This window comes from Pygoscelis adeliae, unplaced genomic scaffold, assembly GCF_000699105.1.
Source record: "Pygoscelis adeliae isolate BGI_AS28 unplaced genomic scaffold, ASM69910v1 Scaffold42, whole genome shotgun sequence".
NCBI lineage: Eukaryota > Metazoa > Chordata > Aves > Sphenisciformes > Spheniscidae > Pygoscelis > Pygoscelis adeliae.
This window is the reverse complement of record NW_008824283.1, coordinates 91,422-113,020: the sequence shown is the minus strand read 5'-3', so window position 1 is coordinate 113,020 and position 21,599 is coordinate 91,422. Positions and strand designations below refer to the sequence as shown.

Below are 21,599 nucleotides of genomic sequence, written 5' to 3'. Positions count from 1 at the left end.
AAGACTGAGAAGATAAAGCCTGTCTCCTGAAATCCACTTCTCAGTCATTTATGGAGCTTCCTAAGAGAACTAGCAGGCTGTAAAGGAATAATAACCCTGGAAAAGTATTCTAGAAATTAGAGAGTTTCATATTTCTCTGTGTGTTTTTTATAGAGAGGTTTGCTATAATGCTTTTGTTATTACAACAAACCTTTGTCCCAAGTGAACCTTGCTGTTTAATTACAATGCTTTTAAATTCCATTCTTAGAAGTGGCATGTATTTTCATTATTAAGACAGTATCTCATTGACTGTATTGTTTCACTCAGATAAACAAGAACCTCCGCATGATTACTGCTTGCACTTGCTTTTCTTGATTTGCTGTCTTTTTTCTGTCCTGTTGATTCAACTGTATTTTTAATAATAATAATAATAATTGTTTCTCTTTCCAAGAACGACACCAGCGGTGGTTTTCTGGCAGTGGATTAACCAGTCCTTCAATGCTATAGTAAATTACACGAACAGGAGTGGTGATGCCCCAATTACTGTCAGGTCAGACACCAAACCAGCTAATTCTGATGTGTTTATAAATTGCTCTCTGATATACTGGAATATGGTTGGGCTTTAAAGTTTGAGGTGACAGAGGGATAAGTTTTTTCATCTATGCTTATTATTAACTTGATATGCACAGATGAGAAGTCTGAGAATGATGGAGGTGAGAACTCCATTTCTGCCATTAAAGATAAGCCTAAGCACCTTGATCAGAAGCACTTAACAGCGTAGGATTTAATAGGAGTCTGTGTTGCATTGCGCAGTCAGCCATTTGAAAGTGCCTCATCAGTTTGGTGTTATACCAGGATATTTCTTTGTGTGGACCTTCAGGTGTCTCTCCACGTCATCTTCTCAGTGCCCTGCAGTATGGCACACACCACACTGTGTGCTTGCTTACAAAAAGAGGACCCTTCAGGGAACTGGTCTGCACAGTACTAGTGTCTACTTGAAGGCAAAGAGGGAGACTAAATAGATGCGGAAAGCTAGAAATCATGAACAGGAGACTGGAATTGCAGTGCTTGACTTCCTGGTTTTGAGGCTGACTTGCTTATAGATGTCCGTGAGAAAGCAATGGATTCAAGGATATACAGACACCTCCTAGCTGGGAAGTATGTAAAGTACGTTTTAGGGCAGATTGGCTTGGATTTGGGTGTTTGCAGCATAGCTGGTATACATGTAGGGGTTTCGGTACAGTTGATTTTAATTACTACTGTAGCCGTGGCCTTAGAAATCCAAACTGATTTTATCAGTTTAAGCAATTAGGAAGTTAAATGCAGAACTAAATCCTTCAAGGTGTTCATTCAGGCACACGAGAAAATGCTGAACAGATAGCAATGCAGAACCAGCAGAACCTGATTCAATGTTAAAATGTTGCTTGCGTGTGATTTTTACTGCTAGTGAAAGAGAAGTGTTTAATTCGGTGTTCCATTTGAATCTTCCATCTACATCATATTGCAGTGTCACAGAAAGGTCTACTTCTTAACTTTTGGGGGGGCATAACTACATGTGTAAAATGTAATTATTTTTAAAAGTGACATAAATGTAGTTGTTGTGCATGTGCAAACGCTTTTATTTTTGTTTTAGCCAGCTGGGAACAGCCTATGTTTCTGCTACCACGGGTGCTGTCGCAACAGCTTTAGGACTTAATGCACTGACAAAGGTATTGCTGCTCTTTTTTTTTCCATTCTTAACTAGACTTCGGTGTTCTATGAGATGCTAACGGCTCATTTCTCCTTTGTGTATCCGTGTCATGTTATGCACAGCTCCCAGTATGGAGTTGTAATGGCCGTTGGCAGCTCCCTTCTTTAGATCCCAACCTTATTTCTGCCCCATGTATATGGTTTTATATGTATTTCAAACAGCCTGTCCTCCTTATATGTATATGAAACAGCCTTGTGTTTTGTTAATACAAACTGTATCTAATAAGGTACCTTTTTTGCAGTTTCTTTTTTACATGTCAAAGTAACAGCATTTGAAAGTTAATTGGAGTGGATGTGTAATTACAACAGCGTGGACTCATTATCCCATAAACTGTATAGGTGTGTTTTTAAGGAGCAGTATCACTTCTGCAAACGTGGACATCTACTCTAGACTGGCTGAAGAACTTGTAAAGAGGTGCCGCTCTTAAATGCAGAAAACTCAAATTCTTTAAACAAGTGCAAACACAATCAAGAAAGAAAGGTTCTTTACAAAAAAAAACCACCAGCAAAAAGCTATTTTGTACCCCTCTGCTTATGCTTTAATGTACAGGGAGTGATACAGCATTGACAAGTTATTTGAGAGACTATTCTAAGCAGCCTAATTCAGGTTACACAAGACATTGACTGGATGAATAGCCTCCATAGTCAGTGTCCTTAGATGCAAAGCAGCTGGTATGGATGTTGCTGGTTGTGACCTTGTCAGCAGAGACAGTAAAGTTAAGGTCTATTTAGTGTTGCCGTTGGGCTGACAGGCATGCTCAGAAGCTGGCACTTCTCTGCAGTGGTGCTACTAAATTAAGATTGGTTTTGCCAGTCTGCTGCCACTGCGAGAGAAGTATTTATGACTTACGTCTTGTTTGTTTGTTGTTTTACCTCTGCCCTACCAGTGAGTTTGCACTGAATTTTAATTTAAAGGAACTAAGTCTAGTCTGTCATTAGCGCATGAAGCATTTTAATATGACCTTTGGGAAAGAAAATTATTATGTAATTATTTTTCTTTTTTTTCCTTTTCTTTCTTCCTTTTTTTTCCTCTGTGTTTTTTACAGCATGTCTCACCTCTTATAGGACGGTTTGTTCCTTTTGCTGCTGTTGCTGCTGCTAACTGCATTAATATTCCACTAATGAGACAAAGGTAGGAAAAAGAACAAAGATCACTCATTCTAGAAGAAAGGATGTTATTGAGTTTTTAGATGAGCAAGTTACTAAATAAAGCATGTTATATATCTTTAGCTTGTTTCAGAACCTTGCAAAAACCTCATGCATGATCTTGTTTTGATTGATTGATTGTGACAGAGGTAAAATAGAACATCCTCATTCTCTTCAGATAAATATCCATAGAGTTCTTCAGTCTTAGGTCTCAGAAACCAAGTACCAGTCCTTCAAAACTTGATCACATGGACCCTTTAAATACAAACTCCACTTTGGAAAAATACAGTCATTTCAGAAATGGTGCTTCAAATCCCACATGCAGAAGTTAGTCATAGAAGTCAGGCTCTGCAGTTTTGTTTAATTATCTGAGATTACAAAAATACACACTTTCTCAGAAACAAAATTTCATATGTATTCTGATTTGACTAGGACTAAGAATAGAAGTGGGGAAAAAAAAAAAGCATCCTCTTATAAACACAAGGTTATGGGCAGAAAAGGGAATATTTAAAGTTTGTGTTTACAATGAAATTCAATCCATGGTAGTATTTTGTCTCTTAATAAAAGTTGAGGAGAAGAATAAAGGCAGTCCTCAGTATATCTGCCTTTCTGTCTGCTTCTCACTCCCCTAGGAGTTCTCCCCAGAATGTGTTTAACACCTAACCCTGCACTTGAGCAAAAGATCTAACAGCGAATAATACAGTTACAGAAATGTAGTTTGTTTTGTGCATCCTTTTATACTTTCAAATATGTTCTTAGTGGTTTAAAGGAAAACTCAGACTAGAATGCCAGAGGGGAATTTTCACAGACTTCTGTTTTAGTTTGGTGAAACTAATCTTCCTGTATTCCCTGTGTTGTCTATCAGAAAGGACACACTACTTCCAGAGCAGTCCAGAACATTCCACTTTTCTGAACTGCTTTTTGAAGGAGCCTCTTCCTTCTGTGGACTACAGAAATGATACATCTCCTTTCTTCCCCCTTGGAATGCACGTGACCAGGCTCAAGCGGCAGATTGCTGTTACAAATATTCAGTTGTTTACTTTTCAACATATTTTTCCCCAGATCTTTCTCTGCCTTCTGAAATTGTTGTGCCAAAGACTGTTACAAACGGGCTAACTTGGAAAATAAAATAAAACCCATAATTCTTATACTTGACAATTTTAAGGAGACAACGATAAGGTGACAAAAAAGGTGAATAAATGCACGTCAGTCACTGCTTTATTTTCACCCCTCATTCAACAGGGAACTCAAGTTTGGAATCCCTGTCACGGATGAGAATGGAAACAGACTGGGTGAATCAACAAAAGCAGCTCAGCAGGCAATTACCCAGGTGGTTATATCAAGGATTCTTATGGCTGCTCCTGGCATGGGTAAGAATAACTGCAGTCATGTGCAGCTCCTGATTATCAGTTCCTAATGTGAGAGAGAGCTTAAATTCTGTATAAGTGATTTTTCTCAGAGGCCAAATTACCTTACAGTTACGCAGGCAGTATTTACATTTCTATTAAGAAGTTCCACAAAGAAATGTACATTTCTTACTGTGAAAACATCCAGTGTGTTACACTGAAGTGCAGCAGGAAAGCTCCTGGGGTGCTTCTGCAGAAAAGATACAGATAGCAAAGGAATGGTAGCAAATTCTGCTTGAATGGAATTAGTTTAGTGAAGAGTAGGTGCTTCGACCAGCGCCAAGTTTCTGAGCTCAGGTTTAGTTATGCGTGAAATTAGAAGTTTTGCTTATTGGGAGAATTTACCTCTGTAAATACCAATCCAGTATCTTGAATTGGCAATTTGAAATGAAAACTCAGTTAATGACAAAAGGCTGTGGAAATTGTATTACGGTATTAGTTCATCTTAACAGAAAATGAAAACCAAGTGCCTTTTTCTCCAAGGTTAATGGATTTTTTTTTTCTCTCTTTTGCAGCAATTCCTCCCTTCATAATGAATACATTGGAAAAGAGAGCCTTTCTGAAGGTTAGTCTTAGATAATCTACATATATGTATTTCATATCCTAAGTTGGTATTTTCATGAATTTAAAATACTTTCTGAGTCTTCATATTTGCCTCCCAAATGTGCCTCCGCTCTGGGGGGACATTACTGTAGAGCTTGCTTTACAGCTGTCACTTTCTTTATGCCCTTCTTAGAGATAGCTTAGCTCTTTTTATCACAGTGTAAAATAACATTAAGAAAATATGAACTTTTTTGTTATTTTTATAATTGTTCTTAAAATGCAGCGTTCCTCCTAGTAAATAAACCTTCCTTGTACCAAGATGTGGAATACAGTTTATCAGATAAATATTTTAAAATTTTATGCTTTTTTCTCAGGATATCAATAAGGAGGCTTTGCTTAGCTGCTGTAGTAGCAATTTGACTTTGGAAACAACAACAATAAAAATCTCTTTTGAAAATGATCCTTTAAAATTTACTGGATGAGCAAGTGCAGGGTAGGCATAGAATGGGCATGCTTCATCAAAGATTACATATTTCCTATATTCTGTTTATGCTAATGTAGTGTGAAGTCAAACACCTGGTGTTAGTAAATATATAAACTAAATCAACATTATGCACTGTGTGTGCATGAGAGGGTAAAGAAATAATGAAATTAATTATAGGGTTGTCTAACATAAGAGAAATAGTATTCGGATGAGGAACTCTAATTCTTTACCAGTAAAGGGAGTTTAATCTTCACCAGCTGATACCACGGATTTACTTACTTGGGTAGCTCCAGGCAAAGTCTCTGCCTGTGAAATCCCCCCAACAAGCTGGGAACAATTGTCTCCTTCCTGTTAGAAAAAGTTAGGAAAGAAAGCATGGTCTGAGTTTCCAGACCCTCCCTTGGAAAAGTGATTTGGGTGGGGACTGGGAGGACAAGCAGGGGAAGTTGCCTGGTTTTGTTTGTCTAAGATAAAGCTTTCTAAAATATTTAAATTTTATTTCTTATTATTTCTGCCCTTCATTTTTCTTGTGCAGAGTTAGATTACCCAGTTACATACACCATTTGAAAGTGCTTCTGTATATATAGATGAAGCACTGAGAAGAGGTCCCAAGTGTGTTCCGATTTTAAAAACTTTTTTGCCCTGAAGTGCCTTGATTTTTTTTTTTCCCCCCTTGCTAACAGAAAACACTATTGCTCAGAATGTAAAAACAGGAAGTGTGGTGTTTGAGTTTTAGCGTGAAAGTCTGTGTGTGCTGCTTATATCTCCTGGAAGAAGTGAGAGTGCAGTGCATCCAAATACGCTATTCATCTGCAGTACAAAGCCCTATACTGATTTGGCTAATTCGTGATCGGTGGTTTCTTTTGACCCACACCCTGTTTGCCGAGTAGCTTTAAGCAGCTTGTGATACTGTTACATTCTTGAGAATGTATTAGCCGGGACACTAACCCGTGTTTAAAAAAAGAAAAAACTCCTCATAAATTTAGAGCAAAGATTATTTTATATGTGTTTGACATGGGAGAAATGTCACAAATGCTATCAACTCACCTGGCAAATACATTTGTGAAGAAGTTGCAACAATTCTCAGGGTTTGGAGACAAATGTCTATTGTTTTTGTGTGGTATAATCAATATAAGGGTGTTGTGAATTTTTCAGATCAGCAAAAATGAGCGATTTCTTCAGTGACTACTCAGTGGTCTTTGGTACCATCATGACCGTTTATGCTCACCTGTTCCTCCCCCTCAGCCTCAAAGACTGTGAGTTCAGGTGAAACATTGCTCTGCAGGTAGTCAGCGGTAACACGTTGTAGAGATTAGTATTAAAACCATTAAGGAATGAGCTGCATTTTTAACAAGCAGCCTCTGCATGTTCTCTTGAGGTTTCAGAAGCACCATTCCGTTTGCAGTACTCCAACACCATCCACACAACGCTTTACTAACTCATTTTCCCTAGCCTTTGCTTTGTACACCATCACGTTTGAAAATAATTCTTGTATGCTTGCCAAAGCCTATTAAGCAACACACAAGGCCAGAAAATAGTCAAATAGCTGTGAAATAATGAAGAAAATAGAATGATGTTCTGCAGTGAGATAAAGAAATGCTTCTGGAATGCTGGTCTCAGTGATAGCAGGCTATCAGCCTCTGGTATTTGAAATAAGATGTAGGTTATATAGCGCTATTCATCCCCCATATTCTGACATTGGTTTGCACAAGGACATTTTGGTGGTAACATTAGTATGAATAAACAATATTCCCAAAAGTTATTGCTAGAAAATGACTCAAGCACATACTTACTGCTTCAAAAAGAATCTAATTATTTCTTGAATTGAAAAAATATTTTTTTATATATATGTGCTTTTGCTATAGGTTTCAGCAGTGGCTTTGGGTGCCTTTTATGTGATTATGCAGTGTAGTAGTTCTTGACTAGGCTGTATAATGTCCATGTTCATTACCCCTACTGACATTCTTTTGACTAGCTTTGTGCAGAGCCGAGTTACTTTATCCACTGCAGCAGGAGGATCCATGAACAACCTTGCTCTGAGGCACAGCATTTATAGATCTATTTTAGTTACACGTAACCTTTCTCCTAAGGAAAGAAATTGTTTTTTCCATAGGAACTTCTGCAAATTCCAATCGACACTGAAGTTTTAATTTATATTACTACTCTTACAGCTTCGGCTACTGTTTCTCTCCTATTCTGCATACTGTATCAACATTCAAGTTGATTCCAGAAATTTCCTCATATATCCTTAAAACAAGCTCCTTGAGGTCTCTTAGTTTGCAACTAAAATATGTATTCAAAACTGTTGCAAAACTGGAACAGAGAGCCTTTTTTTTTAAGCATCGTTCTTGAATGTCTTATGCCTTCAAGTCCTCCATGCATTCCTAATTTAACTGTCGTTTCATTTATTCATTTATTTGAAAACAGGCATAGCTAGCCTGGGAGAGCTGACAGATTTTGAGATCCAACAATGAAAGGAAGCAGTTAGAAAAAAGCTGATTCTCCTTATGGCTTTTGTTTGCTTAATTAGCATTTTTCCGTTTGCACTAACCACTAAAGATGCCGTAAAGACATCTGGAAATTAAGTCTTAATTCATCAGGACCTGCCTTCTTCCGGAGTTAAATGATAGTTCTCTAACACAATAAACTCTTCTGCTGTCTTGTACTTCTTTTTATCTCTTTGTAGGGATGTACAGCCTGCATTTGAGTTTTGTTTTATTGTTCTACATTGTTCTCTGGGCAACTCCAGTTCTTAATATTGACCTCCCAGTGTTAAGTTTTACCTCGCCATCTTTCCTGATCAGCGCAGCCTGGTAACGTTCTTGAAAAATAAAGGCTGGAACTCAGATCAAGTACCCTGGCAAAAAATGTTCCGCCACATGAAATAGATGTTTATGTTGTACTAGTAGACACGTCTCTCTCTCAGATTAATGACCAACTCTGACAAAAAGGCATGAAACCATCTATTACTCTCATGACAACCTCCAACAGTCTTTTCCGTTACAAAATCGTATTTGGGGCTTTTCTGTTATGTATCTCGGGTCCCACTCTCACACTGCAATGCGTAGCATCCCTCTCCCTTAATTCTCCTCAGAGACTGAAGTCATTTGCAGTACAGAGTTTGACTTGCGTTCCAAAATATGTATAGTATTTACCAATGCCACAGTCCTACATCCCCTCCACTGTCAGTCACACCATCTCTTGTCATGAACTCTCCGGTGTATAAAATGTAAAGCGTTTTGAGTGAGTTTATCTCAGCCGAGAGTCAAATGACGGGTGTGTTCAGTGGAATGCCAGAACAGCGGAGCACTGCTGTATTCACTCTTGATCCTTCTTGCTATTGCTGTCTTTTTCCATTTGTTATCTATTGTTGCAGGTTATTGCTGAACTGCACCGTTCTTCCTGCACTCATTTCTGGATTACAGATTGACGGGGGGGGGGAAGAAGCAATCTTCTACATCATTTCTTCTCCCTCAGGCTCTGGAAAAACTTAATCCACACACAGGCCCATTTTCCATGCCTCTTACGCTTCTGTCACCTTCCTTAGCACCAAGCTTTGTCCTACTAAGCTTTCTATGTTTCTTTTTTCTATTTCTACTCTCAAATAGCGCCCACCTTTTGTTCACCAGTTTCCCCTCTAACTCCTACATCTTGAGAAATGCTTCTTGCAGAAAAAAAAAAATCATCTTGTTGAAAACATCACCCACTGTAACGTGATTTTTAACTCATTAGCTGTTTTGTTTTAAAATCAACTTCCTGTTATCATAGCAGTTCTGTACTTACTGGAGACACTGATTTTATTTTAGCAATAGAAGGCCATTGCAGCGGTGTTGTTTAAACAGGTCTGGTTTTATTTCATTAGCAATTAATTTCAACTAAAATTCTAACATGGGGGGGCAGTAGATTCCTAAATCACTTAAAGGCCTACAAGAAAACTATCATATTTCTTGGCATATGTTCAAGTTCTGCAAAAGTTATAGTAATGAGGAATATGCTAAAAATGCATCCATAGGTTGTGTTGCTTTCTCAGCCTTGTTTCCCCACTTCTTCTACCCCTTTTTCCTTTAATAAAAGGTGAACTCTTGCAGAACTGGAATGTGCCAGACCACGCTACAGGGGCAAGTTCCTACACATCAAAGCAAATCATAAGACAGGAGAAAGGGCTGAGAGGCAGACTTACATTTTTCCTTGACACCTCCCTTATTTATGGTTGGTGGCTGCAGTTGCTGTTACTCACAAAGTAAATCTCCAGTTGTAAGTTAAAACCATTTGATGTCAGTGAAGAGATAGGAGCTGTAACCAGACCTAGCTCTTCTTAGGGATGCCTGGGCAGAATTCACTGTGCCCTTAGGAGGTGTGGCAGCACCTCGCACCTGCAGCACCACTCCAAACATTGGCTGTGTTGCTAGCTACTGTGGGCTTGTGTGACTCAGTGGCCCATGTACGCGGGACCAGGTCATAAGTAAAACAGTCAACCACCTATTGTAGTTTCTAAGGGACAGTTACTCAGGGAAACAGTGTACATTGATATCACTGGGAATTTTCTTTTTACTTTGCAAAGGGATGGGGCTCTCAAGTTGGAGCTCAGCTTTAAGGTATGCTGGTAATTGTTTTGCCTTCATCGTGTCCAAGCATCTTTTAGCTGCAGTCTGTCTCTTACAATACAAGCATTCCAGGAAGGTGGGAAGAGAGGGGAGAAAAGATACCATACTCACTGTGTGTGGTTTATTTTTAACAGAGATTTCCTTGGATGAGTGCTCCCATTCAAGTTGGATTAGTCGGATTCTGGTAAGTGATTTCTTTGGGTTGTGTCTGCTCTTTTAAGAGATACTTGTAGGTTTTTTGGAGGAAGTAGCAATATTTGCACTTTGTTTAAAGAAAAAAGTTGAGAGAGTTAGTGAGGCTACAGCAGTTACTTCACTTCCATATCTGTAACTGATAATACCATATTAAAAAAAAGCCGTTAGTAATGAAGAAGCTGCCAAGAAAAGCAGAGGGAGGGAGAAAGAAAGGGGGTGGCAAAAAAGGCATGTAGCAGCTCAATTACAAAAGGCGCTTTGGCTGCTACCTCCATAAACAGTAATTGGAATCTAGTCCTGTAGGTTGATAAATTCTTGGAACATTTGCTTAATGGAGAGTTTCATTTGCTGTTGTTTAGCATTTTATGTTGCAATGTGCACCAATGCAAAACACTGAAAGGACATCAAATGATAATTTTATACACATTTGTAAGAATGGTATTGATGCATTTAGTACTACGTAGTAGGTAAATGATTTCATAAGGTATAACACAGTGAGAAATAATAAAGGTTACATAGCACTTCATGGAGCTTTACCTCACTGTATACAAAAAAAAGCTTTCTGCCTAGAAGACCGTGCATAAGGGGTTTGAATTTTCTTTTAGCACCCTAAATTTTGTAAACCCATTTTTGTCTCCTCTAGTCTTGTGTTTGCAACACCCCTGTGTTGTGCACTGTTTCCTCAAAAAAGGTACGTATTCCTGTTACATTATTCTTATTTTAATGTTACACTCCCAGATGCATGCAAGGTACTGCAACAAGACAGAAACAAGTGGTCATTGCCTCCTAGAGCATACAGTCTTAATTCCCATATAACAAGTGTGATAAACATGAGAATATTCAGAAAAGTAATAACTATGTTACTCATCAGTAATATATAATAGTTAGATTGGGCTCATTTGTTTACAAACTTCTAGCAGCTTGAGATGCAGCTGCATATGGATAGTAAACGAGAGATTTGGGTGAGTAGTTTAACCATGCTCTTTCAAAGTGAGAAGTTTGAGCTTGATAATAGAGTTGGGAATCACTGGAATGATTCATAAAAAAAGGCAAATGTGGTCCAAACAATATATTCATATCCAGTAAGGTTATGGCTTCATTAAATACAGTCGGAGCCCATTTTGTTTTCAGCTGGAAACTCCTCTGGTTATACAGAACAGCACTTGACTATACGTGCTTATTTGTAATTTGATTAATATTTTTCCAGAAAGAATTTTTCATCAATACACAAATAGCTCAGTACTGAAAACTGTCTTAGAAACAATATTCACTATAGCTGAAATCATAATGAAACCTGGATGGGTTACCTACAAATAAAGTTAGCTCAATTGCAGTACATAGTAACATCAGGGTCTTAAATTCAACTAAGGTTGAATTTATCCCTCCCGTATCATTAGTGGTTGTCTAAACTTGACAAGCTGCCAAATGTAGCTTAAACAATGCAAGCTGGAGCTGAATCCATTAAAATACTGAGCAACTAAAGTAGCTTTTGACTTCCAGAAAGCAATACCTAATTCTCATCCGATGCAATTGTTTGAGTACAACAAAGCAGACACCATGTTTCCCTGCCTGGCATAGAGTAGAGAACTGTGGTAAGTAAGTGTCACTAGGCTGCCTGGAGATGACTTTACAAACTAGCACAGCAAGTGTGGTACAGTTCTTGATTTTAACCAGGGCTCTCCATTTCCTCCAGACCTTAAACTGTATTTGAGAAATTGCAGCTGTTTAAATCTCCTGGCAGCTTAATTCACTTTACTGTGAGATTACTCTTACAAAAATAAACCTTTTATTCAACTGAATAAAATCAGGCAGTAAGTTAAATAGGCAAATACATTACATCTAATAAAAACACCTTTAGGAAGGTAGGTTTCTATTGCCAGCAACAACCTCAAGCAACTAGGTAGACTCCTACCCTCGTGGTAGTAGCAACAGCCATTTCTTGACTCTAGAGACTGTCTTATTGCCTTTTAAGCAGGGATTCATTTGCCCCTGGCCTGTAAGCATGATTCCTTCATAAGAGGTTAAAAAAATATCTGAAAATTCTTTTCACAATCCAGGAAGTTTAACCAGATGCATCGTCCATCTTATTTTACATTCAAGTGCTTGTTATATATAACCATTTTACTGTTTCTTTTGCTTAGTTCTATGTCTGTAACACGCTTGGAGCCAGAGTTGCAAGCCAAGATCCGAGAGAACAGCCCTGAACTAGAACGTGTATACTTTAATAAAGGATTATGATTCAAGGAAGGGAAAATATCTTTCAAAGGAGGATCTTGTCAACTTATTTTTGAATCATGTGCCAACATAGTTGAAGATGAGAACTCACTTTTAACTTGTCCTTTTGTTAAACAAGTTTGATCATCCGCATTATTTTAAAGATTCTCCTCATTGTAGTGTTTAAGTTACAAAAGGTCATTTTGTCCACTTTGGTATCAATTAAAAGTTTAACCATACATATCCAAAAATGTTTACATAAGCTCTCAAGCAGCTACAACAACAATAAACAAGCACACAAAGAAAAATAGATGCTATTATATTGGATTTGCCACCTCTTCCAGTAATAGCGGGGCAGGGATCTCTTTGTGAAAAGTCATAGAGCAACTGAACGAAGTTGCCACCCTCTGCCAGCAACAGGACGGGTAGCTGAACGTGACAGAAGGTTGTGCAGGAAGGGCTTTTTACCAGGAGGTTGATTAGGTTGTAGGTTTTCCCTGTTGGCACAGAACCGTTTCTTTAAGGTAGATGTTGAAGGAGCCTGGTACTGTTCAGCAATGCAAGCTGCTTTCTTCCGCAGGTCTAGTTTTACCAGCATCATGTTGTTCTGCAGTTCTGCCAGCGTTTGGTCCTGAGAAAGGGAAGGTAATACATATAAAGATAGGACAAGTTGCCTAACTCCCTGGTTACTATGAACTGAAGAGGATAAACTGCCTTTGCCAAAATTCACTAACTGGTGTGCTAAATAAGGCCATGCATAAAAGCTTCTACTGTCAACAGCGTAGCAGTGCAATAACGAAATAGGAACAGTAAGGCTAGGAAAAAGCTGAATCCATCCTGCTGCAAACATGCTGCCATAGCAACTGTGATAGAGTGAAGTAGATAAGGAAATGAGAACTCTGAATTCTCCTACTTTAAGTGCAGGCTGTCAGTTAACTGAACAGGAACAATGTGGGTCTCCTTTGGAGAGTTAAATATGCAGTCTGACTCAGCCATTGAAAAAATCAGCAATATAGCTCCCTTAATGTAATAGACAGTATGTGGCTAGAGGAAAAAGTCATTTTTATTTGCAGCTGCAAGAACCTAGGTTATTCTGCCGATTATGGCAAAGTGCATAGACTAAATCCCCCTGTGCAACCCACAACAAAACAGACACATTACCTGTCTAGCCAGAATGTCATCACACATACAGAGGGCTTCTCGAAGTTTCCCTGCACTTGTACTGTGGCAGCATGCCCTCTCTGCAGACTGAAGAGACTCCCCAAGTTTTTGTAATTCTGAACGCAGCAATCTGACATTCTACAAGAGAAAGAGATTTGATGCAACAGCTAGCTTTGACATTACTCTGCAAACAAAGCCACTCGAGGGTAATTCAGACATGCAGTACTGAGGGAGGATCCCTCACCATCTGAGTGAGGCACACTAGGATCACAGATACCACAACCTTCCGTATCTCTAGTAAGGGTTTGTTTTCAACAGACCCGTTTTCAACTTCAACCATTAGTTTAAAAACCTGGAAACAGCAGCTCCAAACACCGTTTAAACTGGCAACCACCTTGCCCTGCAAGTGTTCCTTTCCGTAACAGAGATGGAGTTACCTTCTGTCCATCTTCCAGCTTCCTGTCTACATCCACAGTAATGGGTCTGGCGGAGGGAGGTGGCTCCAGTAATTTCTGGTACTTGCGCAGCTCTAGGAACAGACAAGACGTAGTGGGCAACAGTACACTCATAAGCTTTCAGCTTTTCTGAAGTCAGGACTTCCCTTGAGACAAGCTGCCACAGGCAAGCTGAGAAAAGCTTTGAGTTTGTGTCGACAGGCACAAACGTTCCAGGCTTCTCCCTTTCAGTTACGCAAAGGGACTTTAAAATTTGAACAGGGAGATGATCCTGCCCCAAAGTCCATTTTCCTGTGAAAATGAAGTGAAACCCTGTCCATCCAGCACATTATTCCTATCATCTATAACTCAGAATAGTAGTTTCAGGATGTCTGAATCCAATGTACCCTACTGAAAAAAAGTATCTCTAACCATCTACACAAGGATTGCTTGGGCATAGTTCAGAACCAGCGCAGCATCACTGCCTTACCTGCTGTTGCGGTATTTAACTCCATTTGACGTTGCTCCAGTTTGGCTTTAGTATCTACCAGCTCCTGTTGCAGACTGCATGAGGTAGCCACTCGCTTTGATCGACGCAAGCTTTGCCCCGAGTCCTTTTGCTTGGTATCCAGGCTCTCCAATTTTTGTTTTGCCTCCTGCAGAGCAGTTTGGAGCTCCTCAATCTTCTCATCACGCTCCTTAGAAAGCAAGTTTGTTCAAATATTCAACAAGATTTTCTTAACACGGCTTTTCTGAAACTTTCAACGTCTTTCTTCCGGGAGACACTCTCAATCACACACTTCACATGTTGGACCCAGCCTTTGAGGTCCTTCAAGCGAAAACAGTGAACCCATTTTCTGGGAGCCTAAACCACTTTTTTTACAGCCTCTAAAGACAAGGGATTTTTTGAGAGTTGGCATCTTCAGAGAGGTTTGCAACAAGTCCCAGAGGCCACTCAAATGCCATAGCATGAAAAATACAGACAGGCCCATACCCATCATCAGAGCTAAGAGTAAGAAGAGAAATTCACAGAACTTTTGTTAATCTGAAGAGTGCAAAGCAAGCCACTGGCAGTAAGAGTAAGGAGGGAGAGAATCATGTTGAACAAGTAGGAGTCAGAATGGTTGCACATTAGCTTCCAGATTAAGGGCTGAAAATTAGAAAGCCTAGTGAACTCCATAAAGCAGTAGACAAGAAGCGAAAATTGTGGGTCAAGCTATCAAATAACGTCACAAAAAATACCACAAAAAGCAAAATCTTTCCTTTCAGTTTGCATAAGTCACCTTCCCGGACTCAAGTACCCCAAGTCACCTCCCAAACCACTGCCACTTTCCTGATGTCATTTCATTGCCCTGAACAAACCTGGATCTCCTCCTGGTAATAGTCGGTCAGTGACTCCTTCAGGTTATTCAGTTTATCCTCGTACAGTTCTTCCAGCAGCTCCTTCTGAGCATCCACATGTTGGCTACAAAGAGAGCAAACAACATGTCAGGGTCTGGCAGTTCGTGGTACTCTAGCTCACCCTGAACAAGGGGAGGGAGATCAGCATAAGCTGTACCTGCACCATTGCTCCTTCTGTTGCATGTGCTCCAGCATCTCATTGCAGATCTCCTCACGGAGGCGCATTTCTAGCTGCAGCTTCTCCTGCCGCTCTTGCACCAGCAGTTCTCGTGCAGCTTCCACTACACGCAACAAGTCCTGCAAGAAGGACACAAACTCCATTGCCCACACTGCACAACAGAAATAAGACCTAGAGTAAACGTGCTGATCCCATATCTGTAGGCAGGGGCGATCTAGGTTTAACACCATTTGACATTGCTCCAGATTCTTTTAGTCACTTGGAAAGAGAAGTTGCTGGGTTTGCTCTTAATTCCTCTCCCATGAGGTGGCTTAAACACTGCACTCCAGATGGAGCTATCTCCAGAGCAGCTTCCCCTACTGTACTGCCCAGGGCTGCAGCTGCATTTGTTACCTTGACACATTACAACTCAAGTCTCTGTAGGTATGTGACTTCCATCTTGATCTTTCAGCTATTCCAGCTGCCTGCTTTGAGTACCTAGGAAGTTCGATTATTTTTCCTCAATCTGTTTTGCCTGTTTTCTGATCTCTAGATATCCCTTGCAGAGTAGGGATTATAGGTCTGCACCTGAGCTCTAACTGTCCCTATTCCACAGATGACAAAGTGTTTCCAAATTAAGTATGTGCTTCAGATTTAGACCAACTGTGGAATGTTTTCCTCATGGATTCCCAATTTCCTGGGTCCCGTATCCTTCTGAGGTTTCCTGTCATCTCTTGGTACAGTGCTGAGCTCCAGCCCCACCTCCCAGGCCAAAGCTAACAGTCATGTTCTTGCCCCTCTATCCATAAAGACTGTAAAATAAATCACAACCCACCTCCTTCTCATACATGGAGACATCTGCTTCATCCTCACTGTCTTCTGATTCCACTTCTTCCTTTGCCGCTGCCTCTGGGCCCTGGCTGGTTTGCCTCTTGTGCTCTTTGATGATTGATTGTATGGACAGAAGTCCCAGCTTTGTGGGAGGCGCCTGAACAAGCTGAAGGAGAAAAGGCCATCATTACTAGTCCGCAAAGCCTGGAAGTTGCTTAGTCTTTAAACACGGCACTTCTCTGCAACCTGTCAACCCTTTCAGTTTAGCAGAACCTGGAAATACTGTAACGGCAAAACCCACTGGAGAAGCATAGGGAAGACTTGCAAGCATTCCCGCTGCCTTGTGATGGGAAGGGGCCCATTCCCACAGAAGCAGGATGTATCCTGACCATGCCATGATCCTGGTGTGTGCTACTTACCTGGCTGGCAATGGCTGAGAACTTGGCTACATACAGAGTTTCATCATATGTAGATGCGCACTGGTTAATGTTGACAATCATGCAAGAGCGCCCACGTCCAGTGAAAAAACCCTGGAACACACGGGTTAGCTTGCTGTCCCGGAAGGGAACCACAGTCTGCTTCAATCTGTGGGGAGAGACAAGAGTGAGCCCACGGGAAAGCTTGCCCACACGCTCCCTACGGAGTTCTGGATACTCACTTGGACTGCTGGTTCTGGCGCAGGGCAGCAATGCAGCGACCCAGTGTGTGGAGGGAGGTATTGATGTTGTTTGCTTCTTTCATTCGGTCCCCACTTTTCTGGTCTTTGCAGCGCTCTGACCCCGCAAGGTCACACAGGGATAACCTGAAGAAAACACAGGTGATATTCACATGACCTACTAGGTTTGTCCTGTTCTAGCCAGGTTTACAATTCAGACACCCTGCGATCACCTACCCTGCTTCCCCATAAGGGCACAGAAAGCTCTTTCGGGGTGTATGGGCTACTGCTGGACAGAAAGGCCTACCCTAAGTGTAGGGGTTACACAAGACAACACCAACATGAGCTTTGCGGTGTCAAGTTCAAAGATGCTTTGCCAGTCCTCAGGACAGCTGCTTCCCGGATACTGAGACAACCCATTTCCAGATAACTACATCCCAGGAGCAGGCATTGGCAGCACTCAGATCAGCCCTGCTGCAAGGGCAGGGTTACTCACGTTTACCTTCATTCAAAAAGCCCGAGAACCACCTCAAGTTGTACTTTGCAGTACTCCTCACAAACTCCTCAGTCAGTTCCAAGACTTAAGAGTGGGAACATTTACTCTTTCCAAGTACTTTCAACAAGACCTTCCTCAAGATACTTCCCATACCCCAGATCCACAACAAAAGAGACAGGAAAGTTGAATCCAGAGAGAACACCCCCAAATCCTAGAGAGCATGAAACTTACTCGCTGATTTTTGGAACAGTTTCACTGCCACCTCTTTGCAAGTGCAGAATCCGAATGGAGAAGACACTGTGACTGTAAAGAAACATGCAGATATTTTAGGAGGGAAGTGCAACCTTTAAAAGCCCCTCAGAATTGTATGTCTGCCTAAACAACCCCCCTCCCCCATCAGACCTGCGACTGGAGTTCTGGTTCATGTGGGTGCTAGCAAAACTCTGGTTTTTCCGACCCAGTTTCAGGAGCTTCCAGGCCTCATCAGCATCCCGGACGTTGATCCAGTTCAGATCTGGAAAAGCAGGCACGCATTGGGCAAGGCAGTTAGGAGACTGGCAGAAAACTTAATTATCTCGGCCCCAACTTCACCATTGCATTTCCTTGACATTAACAAACTTAACATTCCCGTCATCCAGACATCTGAGACCTCTGAGAGGCCGTAGAGGCCATCGTGCTCCCCAACACATCACTGCTAAGCCACCCACCCACTCAGTCCTCAAGTCTCCCTAGCAGGCCACTAAAAATATCTTTCAGGTGAATCTTACCTTTCACGTAGGGGTTGCCAGTCTGGTCTTCACAGAGCCGCAGTGTCTGCCTCTTGCGGTTCTGGCCAGGTAAAGCTGGTTCTAACAAGTCATAGATTAACTCATTGTAAATCTCAAAGAAGGAGACCCAGATGGAGAACTGCACGTCTCCTTTGTTGGTGAGTGAAATGCGATCCAAGTCAGCCCAGCGAGGGCCCAGTTCTGGGGAAAAGATAAAGGGGAAAGAAAAAAGTAAAAAAAAAAATCAGGATTGCAGGTCCAACCCCAATGGGTTGGGGTCCAACCCCAATGATTTAGCTATAGACTGAGATACCTTTCTTCAACAGGAACACTACCCCTGACTCAAATCTATTCTATATACCTCCTCCCATTTGGACCTACACTAACGCCTGTCCCCAGTCAGACAGCCTAAGAGCCCCTTCAACAGTATCCTCTTGTGTGTAAGGACTTTTTGTACACTTGATCTTGACTCCAGAAATATAGGATATTTCAAACATGAACTCTTCCCAGTATAAGTGAAGTTTTAGTCCTTGTTAACCTCAATTGCTCCATGCTTCTGGATACCTAATGAGCTAGTAGTTCCTAGGTTTGAAAGTCTGGGCACAAGTGCTCAGTGCAACATGTCACTTTAGCACCCTGCTTTCAGCTATCCCCGTTGCATGGCATTCAGCTGCTCAATAACCATATCCCTCGAATGAAGTAAGTGGGTATCAAGTAACTTTTCATTTCACAAGGCTTGAGTTATTATGCAGTGGTGAGTTCTTCATGTGTTGGCAAGATATACGTACAAAGTTCTTCAGGCCCGATATCCGTATCTTTCAAAGGGAAAATTGTGAGACTACACCACCTTTGCTCCCTTACCCACAACACAGCACCCAAATAGCCATCACCCTTTCTTCCCCCATCCTCCAAAAACAAGCAGCAGGTAGCAGACAATAGGCTTCCAGACATGCCTTCTGTCTGGCTGACGTCTGAATGGTTGGTGAGCTGGCTAGATGAAGAGAGGCCAGCAACTCCGCTGTCAAAACTGCCACTGGTGGTGGCCTGGAGCTGAGATTCGGCACTACGGCTCCTCTTCAGTGGCGTTAACAGCTCCTCCTGGAAGGAAACAAAGAACGTGAGCATGTATGTAGTATGACACCGTCCTTTCCCTATTAATAAACCTCCTAGAAGCCACATGCTTACCTCCAACAGACCCCCCTGCAGCATGGTCTGCTTCTTGGTCTCTTCCTGTCGCACCTGCCTGCTGTCCAGCCAGATGACCTCATTGGAGAGGGAAGGCTTCAGATCCATGGCTCGGTACAGCCTGTCCCCCACACTGTTGAAGATGACTGCTAAGGAGCGGGGCAGAATCCCTCCATCTTTGTTGCTGCCTGGAGCAAGAACAACGGCAAGCTGAGGATTCACGTGTAGAAGCAGACAACTCCTGTCAACAGGCTGCTAACACCTAGTGCTTTCCTTACCCTGAATAGTGTGAGTCTTCCCTGAATTGGTGATGCCATAGGTGTAAACCAGCCAGTTCTGCCCATTCAGTACATCCTTTACCACCTGCTTCATTGTCTCATCAAAGAACAATTTCTGCCCCACATCTGGTCCAAAGATCTGCAGACAAGACACACGAAAAATGGCCTCATATAGATCTTTCCTATCTTTTGACTGCTGATGGTTGTTCCAGTGATATTGCGTAGTCCCTTGTTCCCTCCACTAGCCCCACATCGCGAGCAACAGACCCACCAGTAATTCCAGTCCAAGCCACCTACAAAAACAAGCTGGTCGCTCATTTAATCCAGTAACATCTGATATCATTACAGCCTCATGAACAAAACAAGAGTTTGGCATTTGCTGCCAAAAAAGTTGTCAGGATCAGCTTAAAAAGAGAAAAACTAAGGAAACAGCAACAGAAACAAACTTAAGTAGAGAGGATTGTAGGAGACTACATAGTTCACGCAGTGCATTGGAATCAGCATGTATTAGTAAGCCAGCTTTTCAAGCTGTAAGGCTGGTTTAAGCTTGAAAAACTTCCAGATGGATTGTTTGTCCCAGTTACCTACCTGGGTGAAAGAGAATCTATGTGCTGCTTGTCCCACTCCACGTTCTGTGCTCCGCATGGTGAAGGAGTCCTTAGGGGCTTTTAGAAGAAGGGTGTCTGAATTCTCGATGCAGACACAGCCCTAAAGAACACATAAAGTCCCATCATCGCAATAGCTTCCAAGAGGCCCTAACATGGACAGCAAAGGATAATAGCATCTCCCAGCAGGCACACGGGCATCCAGCTCAGAGACTACTTCATTCAGTGTCTCACCTGGTCTTCCCCTTTTTCCACTTCTGTAGATTTCAGAGGTCGAACTCTCAGATACACCTTTAATTTTCCATTATTGTCTTCAGCTACAGCCTACAAAAATCAGCACAGGTTAAACGCGGTAGCCAGAGAGGCAGTACACAACCATCCATCAGAACACTAACAGGAACCAGAGCACGGAACACACGTGTGGCTACCCTGACTAGTGCTCAGTAACTAATGGACACTTCTCTGGTCCCAAAGTCCCCAGCAATGCCAGAAGCTTTCTTAGGCACTTCCAGGCACACTAGCATTTCTTCTGTTTATCTAGTGAATCAGACCAACAACCTGAAGACCTGACAGCAAAACCAGCCCCCGGACCAAGCACCACACTAAGAGGCATCGTGTTAAGAGGCACTTACTGACTGTGCCCTTCGTAGTACACCGCTCATAACAGGAACTGCCCCCCGCAGTGCAACAATTTTTTCTAGCCTCCTGTGAAGCATCTCTGTTGGCCCTGCATCGCAACACCTTTGTGCAGAGACACGGCGGCCACAAGTCAAAACACTGCCCTGTTTGTGACAGAAGAGCTCCAGCCTCACCTGCTGGGAGCCCTCCAGGTTTGGAGAGATAGCAGAGAACTCCGACAGCAGGTCCTTGCGCACATTGGCCCCAAACCCTGTTGCTGTGGATTCAAGAACAGGGGAAGCTGCAACATCCTCATCAGAGAACAGCCCCGGGGAGGCAAGTGCTTGCGCCATCTCAGCTCCTGGAGAAAAAGGGGCACAGTGAGGATAGGGTAATGCTACAGCAGTCTTCCGGGAGTCCAAGCTTTGCTCCCCACGCATACACCCCACTACGCGCAGTCTGCCACCACCACCGGATCCGTCCGTTCCCCACAGACACAGACTGCCACACGGAACCCTCCACACGCACACTGACACGCAGGATGCCGCTGCAAATGCACGCACACCCCCCACCACCACACAAGACCCCGGACACACCGCCTACGCGCACCCCCACCACGCGGGACCCCTCCACGCGCACGGAGACCACCGCGTAAGAGGCCCACGCACACTCCCCCCCACCACCACATGGG

At 42.1% G+C, this 21,599-nt stretch overlaps 3 protein-coding genes across 3 annotated transcripts in view; 2 read left to right on the top strand and 1 right to left on the bottom strand.

Moving 5' to 3' along the window:
- SFXN1 (sideroflexin 1) overlaps positions 1-12,559 on the top strand; it is a 28,334-nt gene extending 15,775 nt beyond the window's left edge. Inside the window, exons 4-11 of the mRNA XM_009318468.1 lie at positions 431-529; positions 1,613-1,688; positions 2,775-2,860; positions 4,117-4,244; positions 4,796-4,845; positions 10,046-10,095; positions 10,750-10,797; positions 12,248-12,559. Coding sequence (XP_009316743.1) covers positions 431-529; positions 1,613-1,688; positions 2,775-2,860; positions 4,117-4,244; positions 4,796-4,845; positions 10,046-10,095; positions 10,750-10,797; positions 12,248-12,344 — 634 coding nt within the window. The 3' untranslated portion in view covers positions 12,345-12,559. The remainder of the gene's footprint in view (positions 1-430; positions 530-1,612; positions 1,689-2,774; positions 2,861-4,116; positions 4,245-4,795; positions 4,846-10,045; positions 10,096-10,749; positions 10,798-12,247) is intronic.
- KIF20A (kinesin family member 20A) lies at positions 12,306-21,261 on the bottom strand. Its single transcript, XM_009318469.1, has 18 exons — positions 21,103-21,261; positions 20,525-20,614; positions 20,274-20,393; positions 19,686-19,824; positions 19,408-19,595; positions 19,176-19,320; positions 18,223-18,423; positions 17,858-17,969; positions 17,687-17,758; positions 16,963-17,106; positions 16,724-16,889; positions 16,309-16,470; positions 15,474-15,613; positions 15,278-15,380; positions 14,406-14,613; positions 13,919-14,010; positions 13,482-13,619; positions 12,306-12,951 (listed from the first exon to the last, which is right to left on the bottom strand). The coding sequence occupies exons 1-18, from the start codon at positions 21,259-21,261 to the stop codon at positions 12,697-12,699; spliced, it is 2,634 nt and encodes an 877-aa protein (XP_009316744.1). The 3' UTR covers positions 12,306-12,696.
- Positions 21,262-21,449: 188 nt separating this feature from the next.
- BRD8 (bromodomain containing 8) overlaps positions 21,450-21,599 on the top strand; it is a 16,958-nt gene continuing 16,808 nt past the window's right edge. The window contains exon 1 of the mRNA XM_009318547.1: positions 21,450-21,559. Within this exon, the coding sequence (XP_009316822.1) occupies positions 21,450-21,559 (110 nt within the window). The remainder of the gene's footprint in view (positions 21,560-21,599) is intronic.

Excerpts from the sequence above, each read along its gene's own strand:
- KIF20A (XM_009318469.1), bottom strand. The coding sequence starts at position 21,261 with ATGGCGCAAGCACTTGCCTCCCCGGGGCTGTTCTCTGATGAGGATGTT. Across the intron at positions 19,321-19,407 it reads TGCAGGGGGGTCTGTTGGAG|GAGGAGCTGTTAACGCCACT; the intron begins GTAAGCATGTGG and ends GTTTCCTTCCAG. Across the intron at positions 13,620-13,918 it reads AGCTGGAAGATGGACAGAAG|AATGTCAGATTGCTGCGTTC; the intron begins GTAACTCCATCT and ends TTTCTCTTGTAG.